Source organism: Bolinopsis microptera, chromosome 11, assembly GCF_026151205.1.
Source record: "Bolinopsis microptera isolate Bmic1 chromosome 11, MBARI_Bmic_1.0, whole genome shotgun sequence".
NCBI lineage: Eukaryota > Metazoa > Ctenophora > Tentaculata > Lobata > Bolinopsidae > Bolinopsis > Bolinopsis microptera.
The window spans coordinates 9,067,323-9,084,491 of NC_087082.1; the positions used below are offsets into that span (position 1 = coordinate 9,067,323).

The following is a 17,169-nucleotide window of genomic DNA, read 5'->3' on the forward strand; positions in this document are numbered from 1 at the left end:
GTCAATTTGTCGATAATGTTTTGTTATTTTAGGCTTATGTTTGATGTCGGTACACAAGACATTATTTAAATCCAAGTTCAGTATAATCTACGAATCAATCCTAAAGGTATTGAATTTCACTTGATTTCATAATGTTTTTAATGATAATTCTAATTGTAATACTAATAATGTTACATTCGATCGTCCCTCTCACTCTCTGAATTTGCTTGAATCTGTACTGTTTTGATAACGGATATTTGTGTTGATTAAATCTTAAAAAGCTACAACCAGAGTTGGTACATTTAAAGTATTGCATTTGTAATCTGCAGTCTTAGTCGACTTAGTGATTTTTTACAGGGAGAGGAACAAGATGATGCAGTCTGGGAAGAACTTTTTCTCATAAAAGTGAATGTTGGTGCTTTTGAAGACCTATTCAGCAAACTCTCCTCGAATGAACTTATCCAACTTAAGGTTTCTAAAACAAATTTGACTTCCAGACCTCGACAACTTTAAAAATTTTATTAAAAGACACATATATTATATTGAAAATCAATACCTAATCTGAAATCTGATAATTGAGAGACATACTCATTTGCTAAAAATTCACAAATTATAAACCTTTTCAGAGCTCTATAAACAAGTTATTCAGAAAATGTGTGGATGGTCTAAAGGAGGAACATAGCATCAAATCCTTAAATATATTAATGGTAAAATACATATTATATGGATAATTTGATGTGTATTAAAGCTTGAGTCTGTCTTATTTTACTATTAGACTATGACTGAAATTATTTGATACAACATAAAAATACATGTATAAAACATCTGTAAAATATTCGATTAGAAGCCTATTAGAAAAGTATCACTCACTGATATTTTCAGACCCTGTCATGTCTTGTACGATGTGTTTGGAGACGCGATCTTGGTGAAGGATTTCGAGCTGTTGATGTTCTTGTCGGGTTTGATGAGGCAGAGCAGATCATGTCGAGTTTGATAGAACAGCTCCACAAAATTCTCATCTCCAATCAGCTGCAAGAGCTCAAGTACTATGCTCTGCTATTTCTCAAAATCTTGACAAGTGTGTCTGATAATATCTCTCAAAATACTATGGTAAGATCTTATCTTATCTTATTACATAACACTCAATCGACGCCTAGCTATTTTGACTTCATGATTATTTCATTTGATTGGTTGATTTTGTTTCAATTTTTTATATTTGTTTAAGTGCAAATTATCTGCATCTAATTACATGACATATTATTCAAATGTAACTTGTTTCCAGGTAGAATATCTTATGTTACATTCGTTGTGGTTCAGTTTCTGTAAAGTGATTGTAACACCAAGTGTAAGAAGCAATCTTGGTTCTCATTCTCTCTCCATTCTGGCACTCTTGCTCAACTACAGAAAAAACGAGGTTTTTTTACATTAATTTAATTGATAATCTTAAAAGTTAAAACCATGGACAATAATCTCATAAAGTAGATGTTGAATTAAAAGTTCACATATGTTACAAACATTATTTATTAATTCGGAATAACAATAACATCTAATCAGAGTGAATTGTTTCAGTATAGTAACCCCTACAGTATAAAAGTAGCCGGTTGTGATGATGAACTCTTGCTGAATGGGTTTGGGGAAATCTTGCTGAATTACATCAACAGATATAACAAGTAATTCTTTGACTGCAAAATGCTCATGCAAATAAACCATTTTTTTATTTGAAAATTCAATTAATTATTATATATATAAATCAAGCGTTATATTTCAGCCATGCAAAATTACAATGACATATTTTGATATACTAATTGATAAATTGAACTGCAATATAAGTTGCTTAATGTTTGGCCGGATGACAACTAATTAAAAGAGAAAAATAAACTTGATTACATAATAATTAATTCGGCTGAACCAACACATAGCAAGAGCCACATTAACGTTGGGGCCGTCATGCTCGCCACTAAATAGTAAACGGTGATAGAGTTTCTTCATAAAAAAACTCCAAACTCTGGATATAGAACTAGAAATAGTTCTGTATACTTGGCTAGTTCTATATACTTGGCTAGCATTTCCAATATCTTGGGAAAATCCTTAATGACATTTGCCATTTTCAAAGTCATCGCTTTACCATCACTTTCGAGAACACGAGCAACCATTGTGAGGGAGATTTCAACAGTATCCAGCTTTGTGTAGTTTTTTTCTTCAAGTTTCTCCACCTCTAAAATCATTTTCATCATCATTGAGAATGTTCCATTGTTTATCATTCTATCACGTCTTTCTGTGCTTGAGACCATGAATACTGACGTAATGACAGGAAGTAGCCTGACATTTGTCTCAAATTTGTTGATTAACCACGGATATTGTTTTAGTTGATTTACCATGTATTCCAAGACATCTTCAAACTTCTCACGATGTTGATTTGGTATTTTATCACATGCTGTTCTTTGGACGACTGCAGTAAAAAAATACAAATATATCCTTTTGTTTCTCTCGTAGGTTTAAAGCGGAACTGAGAACTTTGTCAATAAAATCGTTGTCAAATATTGTGATCATCTCTTCATAGGATATTTTGTTCACTATGAATTGAAAAATGTCTAAAAACACTATTGGATCATCACGACACATTCTTCGCTCAAAACATGTAAGAAAACGTGGAATAATCGAAAACAAAACTGAAGCTTCCACCTCTTGTATGAAAACAACTATTAGAATGATGCTATCATTATGTATTATGTCAACCATTTCGTTATGTCTTCCAGAAATTTTACGATATAACAATGCTTCAGCTAAAAGATCAGCAACACCCTCTCTCACCAGAAATCGTTTAACATTCTGTATGTCGTTATCATTGTAGAACTTATTCATTGATGCAAATAATGCAGTTTGTACAGTTAAACTATTCAGCATATAATTCAAACCGGTGAGGGTATGTTTAGAGGAAGTTACGGTGTACGATGCGATTAACAAAAGTTCTTCCGCCTTATCGTAGTTTAGTCCAAACGGAATAGTGTTTGCTATATACGAGATCATTAACGCTCGCCTCAAACTTTTTTCGTCTTTAAGAAAGCAAGCCATGAGGACCATTTCCAACTCTACTTTTTCATCCAGCAGCCACCTATACAACTCCTCTAGCTCTGAGTATGATAAGCTTTCAAAAACATCTTCCACCATGAGAAGGAGTTGTTCTGTCAAATGCTTGTCATTTCAATAATTTACAGCCATGCTTACCATTTGGCTGAAAGTAGGCTCACATCTGTGTACACTTTGCAAGATTTCTGAACGTTTGGTCCCAAAGTATCCCTCTATATATGTCATGATTTGGTCTCGAGAATAATCTGTCATGGGAAGGTTCCAAGTGTTTTTACTCGGATCCTTTCTTGCTTCCTCGATTTTTAATGCAAATTCATCTGGTGCAAAACGTAGGCTTTTCTTTTCAATTGAGCCGTCCATTATTTGCTTTATAATTGGGTCTTTGCTGGTCGTACCATCAAATTCGGGCAGTGTGTATCCTTTACAGCCTTCAATGTAAAAGTTTCCAAGTTCAGTGTCATATCTAATTACGATATTTTCACTATCATTCCTTGAATTGTTCGAGCTCGTTTGTGGCTTGATTTCTTGGCTAATTTTCTTTAATTTACATGCTTTCTGCTTTCCTTTCGACTTTTTGATTTCCTGTTGTGATGTGAAATCCAGAAGTGGTGCCACTTCTAATTCTTTTGCAAAAGAATTTAAAACTTCTTGTAGTTCATCATTTTTACTCAGTTTCGTCCCGAGATCTGAAATGATCATTTGTTAAACTGCCCATAATACTAATAGAAAGATATATAAAAATACTGCTTTTTCATTTGTTCATTTCTCAATATCTTATTTATCTGCCACAAATACCGGGCATTTGAAAAACCAAGATTCTTACCTTTTGCTTCATCTGGAGTTGAACTCAAACCAAACTTCTCGAACTGATCAATTAATGTCTGAACTCGACGTCTGTTCTTTCGCCTTCTGTTGTTCTCTTTTGTTTTTATACTGTTCACTATTAGATCTACTGTCCCACTTATTTCTTCCATTCAGATAATTGAGTATCTGCATGATCGATAAAATCAGAGTTTCGTTGTGAAAATGTGACAGTTTTATAAATAAATATGATTTAACAGTAACGATGTATTTATAAGATCTAGGTAATAAGTATGAGGTGGCGTTGTCAAACGAAATATTTATGTGATAAAAAACCAAAATATAAGTGTCGATACCAATACCAACCAAGCATCAACGAATTACGCTATGTACTTATGTATTTAGTACGGTTTGAAATAGAAACGCTTGACGAGGCAAAAAAAATTAATGATTGTTAATTATTTGCTCGTCATAGCACTATTAGATAATAACGACTGACGTTTTTACTAATACTACCAATATGTCAGAACTGAGTACAAACAAAACTTTGAAAGTTGATAAATTTTTACTGAATATTTCAGATTCACGTGCGAATATGTTATCATAATTTCATTAACAAGCTGTGAAATCCAATACTGAGATGCCACATAGTCTTTATGGTTTCTAAGGAATTAAGTCCTAGTTGAACAGCAGTTGAAATATTTGAGCAGTCACGTGTCAAGTTGCATTTACTATGACGAGTGCTCTAAATTTATTATTATTACACAGCACACGAGACAAAGAAAACTTGCTCTTTTTATAAAAAGTCATATGACTGGGTGAAATATTGATGGACGGCAAAAGTTGTAAGGTTGGCAATATAATTTTTGCCATTTCTGCCATTTACTGAAAAAATTGAAACAAGTTCAAATATGTAAGAATATAAGTTAATCTTACACGATAATTATAATTTTTTCTTGCCAGTTTTTAGGAGCTTTTCTGAAAGAGGAGATATTAGCCACGGATGAAAACGTATGAGGGATTTCTACCATTTAAGTCTGACCTAGTTGTTACTAACGTTTCAATTGACTGTATACTGTGGAAAATGTAGTATTAGCAGTGCAACAATCTTATCTGCAGTAATCTTATCTACCTTAATAACTGAATGGTCCCTTATTTCAGCACTGCACTGGCTGTCAGACAAGCTTCTAATCAGTCGTACTCCGAGTACATTTCATCTTGGGTAAGTTATCTTTTATATTTCAGCCTTTAAACTAATTTCATCTTACTAATCTTAATTAATTTGTCTACAATTTGATAAATAACTATTTTGTTGTTAGTCCCATGGGATTTCTTACTAGCTTCTGATTTTCAGATTTATTGGACGTACCCTTCAGTAGAAGAAGAAAAAGATCTAAAATTAGATCTGTCTCTGTTACTCTGCCTTTACGAGATAGTACACCTCAACAGAAGTTTTACCACTGTTCTTACTCAGGTTATATTTGATTAACAAATTTATTTGAGTTAGAACTTTAGAAGTAGAAATAGCTTTCACACACAGAAAAACAACTTATTACTAGCAATATACTCAGATTTACCGGGAATCTCGGTGAAATATGAGCTAATTTCCCCAGAGAAAAGGGTTTCCGATTAAAACTTAAGACATTTGCTTGAACAAACTCCGACTCGGTATGTCAGGACAAGGTAAATCTGTAAACCGGCTTTTTAGTTGTGACTCTTGTAAGAAAGGTATCACGAAATGATCAGATGAAGCGCTAAGTAGAGATTCAAACAATTGAACTAAATAGTAATAGTCCTAATATTCAAGTTAATTCTTCGCGGGAACATAATATGATAGAATCGATTCGTTCAAGTCTTGTAATTGTGGATAGCTGGTAGTTGGCATCACAATGCGTACGTATTTGGTCGGCGCCATGACATTTTAATGGATACTTTTCATCGACGTCAAAATGGTCACGCGCGTACGCAAACATAATTTTAGCGATCCGATGGCTAATCGTTTTGATTCACCCTTACTTTTCCGATCCACCGTTTTTTATGTGCCACCTATTTAATTGCACCACTATTTACACTTATTTAATTGCACATAATCTTCTTTCTACCCTTTGCATGGAGAAAACAGTTATCTTCATCTTCAAAAAGGCACCCCATGTGGTTTAAATCCTAAATTTAAAACTGATTATTTTCATTTATTCCAACTTGTATATTTTCAGACAATGTCCTCTTCGACTGGAGACGATGCAGACGGTAATAACGGCAAGCTTTTAAAAACGTTAAAATTTGCTTTTATATCGCCTGAATACCCCATTTACAATTTTTCTTGCAGACAAAAACTTAATGTTCCTAATTGTATTTTCTGATCTCAGGTGAGAAGCAGAAATCGGAAGAATGTCACAGTAACCTCATCTCAACGTTCTTGACATTCTCCTCTTTGATATTCTCGAATGTTCGAGACAATCTTGCAGCAGCCCAGTTGTGTTTTGACATACTGCTCTGTGTCAGCGAGGATAATTACGCAAATGCTTTCATGCATGACGAAAACCAAGTCTTCCCTGTCTTCATATATCGGACGGTAATCATCAGTATTTTATTGTGGTGTGATTACTGCAGTATCCAGGTAGCCTGACCACTAAGGTAAGAACAGACACTAACTTTCGTTAATAAAAACGTACTTTTCCTAGAAATTACGGCACAGAAAAGACAACAAGAAAGAGCTGACTGCAATGTCGCTTGCTTACATACTTCTCGATCTAACATCAGAGTTCTTGATGACAAATCTCACAAAGAATTTCCCCTTCGAATTATACAGGTAAACTCTAAATACCAATCCAACCCCGTAACATTGATGTATAATTCTTCATTGTTTAGATTTAATATGAGTTCACCAATAAAACACGGTGAATTTTCCTCAGCAAATGTTATCGAGTGATTCACCGAATATTATGCTATCAAAAGAAGTGTCGTGTAAGACTGAACTATCCCTGGGAAACACTCTGGAATTCAATTATATCAGCTGTTAAGTGGTCCAACTCGCTGAAACTTGATGATCCTGAAATTATCAACAATTACATACAGGTTGACTAATAGTAAAATGAAGACTAATATTCAATTATATCTGCGTTTAAGTGGTCCAACTCGCTGAAACTTGATGATCCTGAAATTATCAACAATTACATACAGGTTGACTAATAGTAAAATGAAGACTAATAGTTGTAATAGTTCTTCTGGTACTGCAGTAAAGTTTTTTTTAATTGTCCCACATTTAAACGACGATTTGGCGCCCCCTAAGATGGTGCCCCCCCCCCCCCCCCCCCCCCCCCCCCCCGCCGCACAGCGGTGCCCTTCGTTACGCCACTGCTCTGTTGAGCTTAAATCTGTTAATTTAATAAATAGGGTGACCATGAAAATCTAGAATGAAATCTTTTAACATACTGAAAAGAGTTGATAATCAAACGAATCTGATGCCGTCAGGTAGGCCGAATATTCAACATGTTTGTGATGTACGGTGATACCTTCCTACCTAATCCTGGATCTTACGATGAACTATACTACGAGCTCCTCCGACAACATGGTGTATTTGACGCACTCAACGAGACTGGTCTCAAATACCTAGATAAGGGTAATTTTATGATTCTTCAATCTTCATACTTCATCTTCATAAGTCTTATTGAAGGTAATTTTTTTAATAATCATTTTTTTCATTCTATCATTCTATCATTTTTTTCATTCTATCATTTTTACTTTACATTACGCATCAACATTTTTGCTCTCTAATCTTTTCACAAGTGCACTGACTTGCTGATAAGAAACTGCTTGATTTTATCATGTCCGGCCATCTTAACAAGTCGGCCTCTGCTGCTAACAAGACTCCTGCTGCTAAGAAGACTCCTGCTAGGAAGAACAGTATCACTAAACCCGCTGCCTCCGGGTCACCCTCCGACACGGAGGCACCCTCCCTCGGTATGTTGGGCTTTGGTGTGCCATCAATTTACACGTTTTGCGCTAAGACGTGTTTAAACGTTTTACCTACCCTCTCCAAAGAAGATATAGATTTTGAATACAACAGGCTCCGTTTAATTGACTCCGCATTTACTGGCAAAGCCACTAAGCCTGAAACCAAACAAGCCGCCATCAAACAATATCTAACACGTCAAATAGTCGTTGATTTAGATCAATCCATGAATAGTCTAACTGCGGCAGCTAACTTACTTTCATGTACTGTTAATGGGGAGTGCGAGAAGGCGGTGAAACATCTAACAGAACGTGCTCTGACGGCGATCGAAGAAGTCTCTGATGAAACGAAGAAACAGACCACCCTCATCACACAGCAGACTGCAACTCTCATCTCTGAAGCCCCCTCGCAGAACCTCGACACTTCCAGAGAAGTTACAAGTATGCCTCATTCGCCGGTAAGACTTTTAGAGTGCGATCTTTCCGAGTTAACTTTTGATAAAGTTTCAAGTGAGCTAAACTTTGACATGCACCACCCTGGAGGCCGTATCACAACTTATTATGGCTCCGTCCCCTACACGTACGGCAGAACCTCACATCCTGTCTCTGTTGGGCCACTTCCACCCACTCTGGAACGTGTGTACGAGCAACTGCAAAAACTGGACGCTGACATAACCCCAGAGAACTACACTTGCCTTTGCACTTTATACAAGGACGGATCGGTCGGCATACCGATGCATAATGACAGCGAACCTAGCATAATGGAGGATAGTCAAATTTATACAGTGTCGATTGGAGCACCTAGAAACCTTAGGATATCAAGTACAGTAGGCCCCTTTGTCGAGCATAACATTACACTTGAGCACGGTTCACTTTACGTCATGTCACGAGCAGATCAGGACAACTGGCGCCACGGCATTGACCGCGATATCTCGGTAAGGTTTCCACGCATTTCACTGACTTTCCGCAAACTGAAACAACAAGAGTCATGCACTGTGCCTGCACCTCCAGCTCTCCATCGGATACCACCTGTTGCCCCTCCAGCTCAGAACTCCTCCTCTCAGTCTCGTCACTCCAGGGTCCTATTCATACATGACTCTATTCATCGTGAAACACCTGAATGGTTGTTCGATCAGATACCCGGCCACCGCTGTCAGAAGCGTTTGAACTACCAGCTCATAGACTCTTTGGATCATGACCTCAAACATGCCAAAACTGTGATCATCTCATGTGGCATAAACGATCTTTCACGGTATGGAAAATCTGCCAAGAGTCTGGCTGATAACTTTTGTCCCCGCCTTGTCGAAAGCTGTAAGAGCAACAAAAGCACACAGTTTGTTTTTTGTGCTTTGTCTTTAACTAGAATTGGTTGGTTGAACAGAGAAATTGATGATTTTAATCTATGTATGGTGAATCTCGCCAGGGTGATTCCCAATCTGACATTTTACGATGCCCATGCCGTTATCAAGCGGGTTCATTCATACTACGTATGGGACCGCAATGATAAGCATGGCATCCATTTACATCACGATGTCAGAAGGGCTGTTGCATATGAACTTGTCAACTGCGTTGGCAAGTTATGTGGATCAGAACTGCCACGCCACAGGAACTGTGCGTGGCTCTACCACCATGAGCCTAACAGTCCTTTCAGATATCACCGTGGTTGAGCACTAATCCATAAATGAATTAATTATATAAAAATCAACCTTTTCTGTCAAGCCCTTAAATTAAGCATATCATCAAGTATTTTCATATCTTTTTCAGTACATCCTCACTCCTCATCCAAATTCATCATTTGATTGCTACCACGATCGATTTTTGAAGAAATGATCTGATTGGTCGAAAATGCTTATCTTCTTAAGCTTATCAGATGAACTGATGAACATTCTTTAACTATCAAGCATTTTTGTCTCTTATCATCCCACCATACATTTCCTAAAACATTTTCACATTACCAAACAAAACTGTGCACATTTTATTTAATAATTATAGAAGCTTCTCTGGTAAATCAGCATCAAGCACGTTTCCTCAGTCAAAGTTCAGTGCAACAGTATTTTCGAAAACTTCACAAACAACTAAATAGCAAAAATCACCACACAAAACTACACAATTTCACACAACAACATACAAATCACAACGACTTAATATACACTTTAGGTAAAGTCATATTATCATACTGATAAGCCCGAAAATCGAGATAAGGGCACTATATTGTAACATTTGATTTAGCGAATATTTTTAACAAATAAGTAGATAAGACTCAGATCACGATTCTGTAGCATACAGGACCTCCGGTTCTCGTGAAAGAATCTGATTTGCACTAGTATAGATATATTTTACGTTATTTATAAATTTATACATTTTTTATTCTCTAATTCCTCCACAAGCATAAGAGTTAACTTAAAATGGCAGAGAATGGAAATGTTACTGATACTTCTGGTCATAAAATCAAAATAAAATGTGGTAGCTGTAGCGGCTGGTGTTATTCTTCCAAAAACATCCGCAGCTGTTCATGGTGCCAAAACAACGTCCACGTCAAATGTTTTAAGGAAAATTTAGGTTGTACAAGCTGTTGTGAAAGTCTTATTCCTGGATTTTACGCGACTTACTATGAAATTTACGATGACTACAATAAGCTTAATTGCGCTATTTATAATCCATACGCTCAAAATAGTCGATGTAATCTTATTGGAGACGCCATGACCAATGAAGAGCACCAGGATTCAACATGGAGTGACATTTCGGCTTTCCTAACTCACTGTCAGTATAAACAGCAACGTAACGTAAAAAGGTCGACATCCTCTCAACTTAAAACATTTTCCATGAATATCAGATCCCTTTTCAAAAATATTGATCAACTACGAGAAGATATAGAAATATATGATAAGTATGATGTATTGTGTTTTAACGAAACTAACTGCACACTAGAAAAATTGCCTAACGGAATAAACGACATCACATTAAATGGATTCCATGAACCGTATATCCAAGATCCCATCCGCACATCGGGTAAAGGTGGGGGGCTTGCCATATACATACACAAACGTGTAGCTGACTCTGATAAAATTGATGTTTTCAATCCCAACCCTGAACCCTCAAATACTAGCGGCGAATTTCAATTTATCAAGATCCACCAGTGTAAAGGATATAATAGAACAAAGATAATTGGAAATGTTTATCGCTCTCCCGCTAGAAAACCTGAAGCATTTCTTGAAATTTTTAAAAGTACGCTTCACAACCTGGGAAGACACTCTCGCAAACATATGACGTTACATGGAGATTTTAATCTAAATTTACTGAAGCACAGTAGCAACCAGGCATGTCAAAGCATTATAGATATTGCATCCTCTTACGGTTTCATCCAAATTGTATCACGTCCAACTCGCATAACAGACCACAGTGCCACGCTTATTGATCATATCTACACGAACAATCTTGAAGATACAATAAGCTGCAACGTATTAACGACAGATCTGTCGGATCACTTAGCGATAGTTACAACAATTAATCTTGATAATACATCCACCAGCAGTTACCGCTCCGCATCTTATAATCAAAATCCAACACAAACCAACGTACGTAGTTTTAATGAGGCCAACAACCATAAATTTAGAGATTTAATAATGGAAGAAAATTGGTCTGTAATACTAACAAATACCCCTGATGCTAACCAGCAGTTTGATTGTTTGAATTCGGCTTACAACAGGATTTATAACGCTGCCTACCCGACAAAAAGACAGTCCGAGCGCAGACAAAATGAACGTGTTAATCCCAAACCATGGATACTGCCCTGGCTTGAAGAAGCTATAGAACGTAAAAATCAGGCATATCATGATTTTGTAAAGGAACCAGTTGATAGGAACCAGCTAAAATATGACCGTTTGAAAAAGTTTTGCACCAAACACGTTGACAAAGCCAAAAACATACACTACAAAAAATTCTTTGAACAACACAAAGATAATTCTAAGAAGCAGTGGCAGATGATTAACGGACTTCTGAATAGGAAACCAGCCAAACCTACATCGATAAAACTGTCGGACGAAAACGGACAAGTCAGCACTCCGGCAGCAGTAGCAGAAAAATTTAATGATCACTTCTCAAACATCGCTCCAAAAATTAAATCTGAAATTAGTAGTAGGACCACTTTCGATCCTGGTGGGGCCCAGGGGACACTACGTAACCCTTCTCCAAATAGTATCTACATAAAACCAGTCACAACTACCGAAGTTCAAGACGTTATTAACCTATTTAAGAATAAAGCTACTCTTGACACCAAAATCCAACCACTCAAAATTGCCAACAGCTGTCATAATTTTACCACTGTATTGGCCCACGTTGTTAACAGCTCGTTCGAACAAGGGGTCTTTCCCCAAGCCTTGAAAACGGCAAAAGTAGTTCCTGTACATAAAGGTGGATCTAAAACTGACATCAAAAATTACAGACCGATATCTCTACTTGCCACTTTCTCAAAAGTCTACGAAAAGCTTATGCACAATCGAGTCATAAATTTCTTGGATACCTACAATATACTTTGTGAAAATCAATACGGCTTCCGCCCAGGTAGGTCTTGTGAACATGCACTTCTTAATGCTAAAGACAGAATCCTCAATTCAATGTCTAAAAAGCAAGTTACTTTGCTCCTTTTGATTGACTTTAGCAAAGCCTTTGACCTTGTGGATCACTCCATACTCCTGAATAAGCTCGAGCACTATGGCATAAGAGGTCTAGCTTTAAACTGGTTTAAATCATATCTTATGAACAGAAACCAGTTTGTATCAATTGGATCCTCTGAATCCTCAGCCAATCCAATTATTTACGGTGTACCCCAAGGTTCAATTTTGGGACCTCTCCTTTTTATAATCTACATAAACGATCTTCCTCAAATATCAGAAATAGCTAATTTCATCATGTACGCAGATGATGCAAATATTTTCCTAACAGGAGAAAATATAAACGAGGTTTATGATAAGCTCAAAATTCTTAGCGATGTCTTAGTTAAATGGGTAGATAACAACGGATTAGCTCTAAATCTTAAAAAAACGAATTATATGATCTTTTCTCGACAAAGAAACCTCATTTATCGCGATGTAGTAATTTCTGGTGTCACAATCGAAAGAAAAACAGAAGCCCGTTTCTTAGGTGTTATAATAGATAACAAACTGAACTGGTCGCAGCATATTTCTGCCATGAAAATGAAAATGGCCAGATACATTGGAGTCATGTACAAACTTAAAAAATATTTGCCTCTGGAAGCACGTTTACAAATATATCACAGCTTTGTGCAGTCTCACCTTAATTACTGCTCCCTCGTCTGGGGTTTTGCTGCCAAATCCCATATAGAAACACTATTTGTTAAACAGAAAATGGGTCTTAGAGCAATACTACCAGGTTTTGTTAATTACTGGTACAAAGATGGTACACCACCAGCAAGTACCAAGTCTGGTTTCTATGTACACAAAATATTGACAGTTCATAGTATCATCGTAAAGAACGCATTAGTTTTTATACATAAGCTAAAAAACTTCCCAAGTCTAGTGCCTCCCTCTATAAAGAAAACAATACCTAACAGTGCACCAATATTTAACGTCGCCGATCCGGATTCGAGTCTTACAACTTTATGGTCAGATGAATACGGTAAACACCCTTACAATAATTCAGTATTCTACAAAGGTCCACTATTAGCAATAAACAGATATAGTGTCGCAGCAACTTCCTTGCCAAGTCTATTCAACCTTAACATCTACAAAAGGTGCATAAAAAACATGCTCATTGATCAACAAAACGAGGGCATTGCAGACGAATGGCCTAACTTTATGTTATACAATATAACGGGACTAAGGAAATCAGAGCGCAACATCAACCGTAATGCTAATAATAACTCTGTCCCATAAGCACGCCATCACAGAATCAATTTCACTGCATACCATCTCAGTTACACTGCCATCAATTCGCCAGCAAAAACGGCATGACGCTATGCGACTGATAACAGTCGTTAAATTTTAAAAATTTTGGAATAGATAGCTAGCAGTAGCTATGCGCCTGTTTCCACTCTAACAACTCTAAAAGCATATTAATATGATAATTTCAACTAAAGGCAACTTTATATGTGCTCAGCTATGTTTTGTTCGACAAGCTCTATTATATACATTTTAATCGTTTTAATGAGATCTAATCTTGTATGAGTTTTGAGTTTGAATTGATAACACTTATTATATATATTATTTTTTGAGTAAACATTGGCTGGTACTTCGGGCCGGTCCCCAACAAAAAAAAAATTGCTCGTGCGCGGCACCCGACTACCATGAGCCTTAGTCTTTTGAGATCTTGCCAAATTACTTCTTACTGAAAATTTTTTGATTATATCAAAATAAGTATTATCCTGAATGTTTTTGCAATGTCAAATTATCTAATTTTTGGTGGCCACAATCCTTCGACATATTATGGCAAACCTTTTTATTACGATGATATCCAGGCAATACCCACAAAGAAGCCTGCAAGGAATTACTGTCTAATCTACACAACGTCCGTGCTATCGTAAACCACTTCTCTCCTAAAATAGAAGCTTGGTCAACAGCCAATAAGATATCTACTCCTACTCCTGAAGAGGTATTCAAAATGTGACTTTTTCCATTTTATTGATACTTGCTGCCGAGAACAATCAGATGGAGTACTTGCTTGGTAGTGGTTATGATTCTTAGATCATATTCTGTCTCTCCTAGCCGTTCATTATATTCCTTATAACCCTTATATTCTACAGGTGATGGATATTGTAAGATCTAACTACGATACACTAACTCTAAAGTTGCAAGACGGACTTGATCATTTTGAGCGTTACAGCGAGGTCCCTAAAGAGCAACAATTCTTCACTAATCTGGTACGGATACTAGACTAAGACTTTAAAATAGTTTAATTAGGTATTTTAGTTATTGTGAGCTACATGAACTTTTATATTACCTTTACAATCAGATCGATTAAACTGTATGTCTTCTCAGATCAGAAAAATCACCAAGGATAAGCGAGAATCGACGACAGTACAGATTGAAACGACAGCGTACCATAAGTTTACCACCGTCAGTAACATCGGACAATGTTGAGTATTTGATATTGTGTTTTGAATTTGAAGCTTTTTTTTTCTTACCACTCAAAGAAGCAAAATAGGGATGATCAACTTGTTTTTGGATAACTTATTATGAATACTGAAAAGCAATGGCTTTTGTCCGGGGAGCTTTCCAAAGAATTGATATAAACAAAAATTCAGTCCAGCAAGGCGCTTTATTTTGTTGAATGAGGGAATTTTGACGATGTTTTGTACTATTTAAATCGTTGCTTTTATGATATATTACTAAGCATGACTTTTTCCAAAAGTGTTAACTGATAGGTAACCGCAAGTTTATATAGCATGATACTAAAGACCTTTGTTATATAGTAGGACAAGACCGGTTATAGTTTATTTTATGTATAATTTAGAGTGAATGAGTTTTGTTTGAATGTTTGAGATGTACACAAATTTCCAATTTAATAATTCTTCAATTGTGTCAATACCGTCAAGCAACAAAATTTGAAAATCATTTGAAAGTTACATCAACCTCAAATTTGTCCATTGAAAACTCCAATCTTCAGTAATAATTCCATCATTTAAGAAACTGATTTTTTATTATTTAAAGGAAACTAGAAATTCCATTTGTCTAGGTGATGGTTGACGCGTGTTTGCAGTACAAGAAAACTTGCTCGCTTCTCCATGAGTCCTTAAACAAGCTTCAGGGACTGGATGAGCCATCACAGGAGGTATACAAGTGAAATATAACGTTTAATTAATTACCTGTATACTCAATGAGTGCTTTGTGTTCAAGATTTGGATCCTGATGTTAGATCCTTTCCCGAGTTCCAACTGTCTTCCAAGTTTGGTTACCTTTTCATGTTTATTGTCCAGCAATATACTAAGATAGCAATCGCCAGGTTGTGGAGAATTGTATGCAATATTTTGCACAGCTGAAGAAGTTTAACTGTAAAGCTCAACAGCAGTGCAGGAGAGTTCGTGATAACACACGTCAGGTTAGTTCGTGATAACACACGTCAGGTTAGTTCGTGATAACACACGTCAGGTTAGTTCGTGATAACACACGTCAGGTTAGTTCGTGATAACACACGTCAGGTTAGTTTTACACATACCATTATATATTTTCATAATTATTATTTGTTGTAGGAGGCCCAACAAGAAGTCGTGCTTATGTTTACACTCTACATGTGCTTGACAGTTGACACTTGTAATACAGATGTCGCTTTGAAATTTGTAAATTCTTTGATTGAAGTTTTTGCCATATTTGCAGTTGAAAAAGAAGCTGGATAGTACAGACTTGATCCTGAAGAATTTGCAGTTTGAAGAAATTTACCTACAACGAGAAATAACGAAATGTCTGCAGTACAAGTAAGCGATCGTTTATCAAACATTTTTCAAAATTAAGATACCAAGCGCCATGCAGTTCTACAAACAACACGAATCATCTCTAAGAAATGAACATCCCCTCCGGAAAATCCGTGAGCGAAAAATCTAAACCAACTGAACTTATAATGAGATAATTAAGCTAAACTTTATCGAAATATAAATGAAGGAAATCAGTCAACCACTAATGATCCCCCATCCAGGTCGGTGGATGAGGAGTTGAGTCTGATCCAGGAGAGCGAGTATCTGATCAGTTTAGGGGACGAGAAACCACCACCTGACCAGCACGAGCATATGTTACAACGCCTCAAGTGGGAACTCGAACAGCGCAAAGCGTGAGCAAATCTTTTACTTTGAAAAAAATGTTGGTTTCTTTCAAAAAATCTTATTTTTGCCGATTTATTATTTGTTGTTTAAATTCCTAAACAGACGTTAGCCGTTTTTCTTGATAACCAAAACCCTGTCGTCAGCCTACCCTCAGATTTACAAGTAAAGTAGTTATACCGGGAGTTGCCGCCCCGGTTGCAAGTCGGGGATAATTATTAAGTAATGACTTGTGACTGTGAGCCGCCTGTTTAACACAAAATAACATTAAATAGAGCTTCAGTACAACAATTTAACAAAACAGGCACTTTTAAACATGTCTAAAAATCGAATAATGCCTGGAATGTCGCTAAGATGTTACTCGAATCAATGTAACATCACACGTGACAGGAAAGTGACGTGACTTGTTAAAACGTCAGTATCGTGATTAATCATTAATGATCAAACAACAACTCGTATCAGCTGATAAGGTCACGTCGCTATATAACAGATGACATGGCTGTACTACATAATATGCAGTAATACTGATAATTGTTTCTAGTGGCTTCCCTTCCTGCATATTAGATATGATCTGTCGGACCGTGGGA

General features: G+C 36.5%; 3 protein-coding genes across 4 annotated transcripts in view; all 3 read left to right on the forward strand.

Moving 5' to 3' along the window:
• LOC134823045 (alpha-L-rhamnosidase-like) overlaps positions 1-17,169 on the forward strand; it is a 90,746-nt gene that overhangs the window by 24,689 nt on the left and 48,888 nt on the right. The gene's annotated exons all lie outside the window — the stretch shown is intronic.
• Positions 32-15,368, forward strand: LOC134823040 (armadillo-like helical domain-containing protein 3). The gene is made up of 16 exons (XM_063834384.1): positions 32-106; positions 337-450; positions 606-686; positions 862-1,089; positions 1,262-1,393; positions 1,549-1,649; positions 5,029-5,089; positions 5,222-5,341; positions 6,081-6,114; positions 6,234-6,439; positions 6,549-6,676; positions 6,780-6,942; positions 7,339-7,486; positions 14,291-14,424; positions 14,576-14,692; positions 14,811-15,368. The coding sequence occupies exons 1-16, from the start codon at positions 44-46 to the stop codon at positions 14,910-14,912; spliced, it is 1,932 nt and encodes a 643-aa protein (XP_063690454.1). The 5' UTR covers positions 32-43; the 3' UTR covers positions 14,913-15,368.
• LOC134823041 (THO complex subunit 5 homolog) overlaps positions 15,498-17,169 on the forward strand; it is a 31,169-nt gene continuing 29,497 nt past the window's right edge. For both annotated transcript variants that reach the window (XM_063834385.1, XM_063834386.1), the window contains exons 1-4: positions 15,498-15,603; positions 15,775-15,870; positions 16,146-16,243; positions 16,462-16,593. In XM_063834385.1, coding sequence (XP_063690455.1) covers positions 15,511-15,603; positions 15,775-15,870; positions 16,146-16,243; positions 16,462-16,593 — 419 coding nt within the window. In that variant the 5' untranslated portion in view covers positions 15,498-15,510. The remainder of the gene's footprint in view (positions 15,604-15,774; positions 15,871-16,145; positions 16,244-16,461; positions 16,594-17,169) is intronic.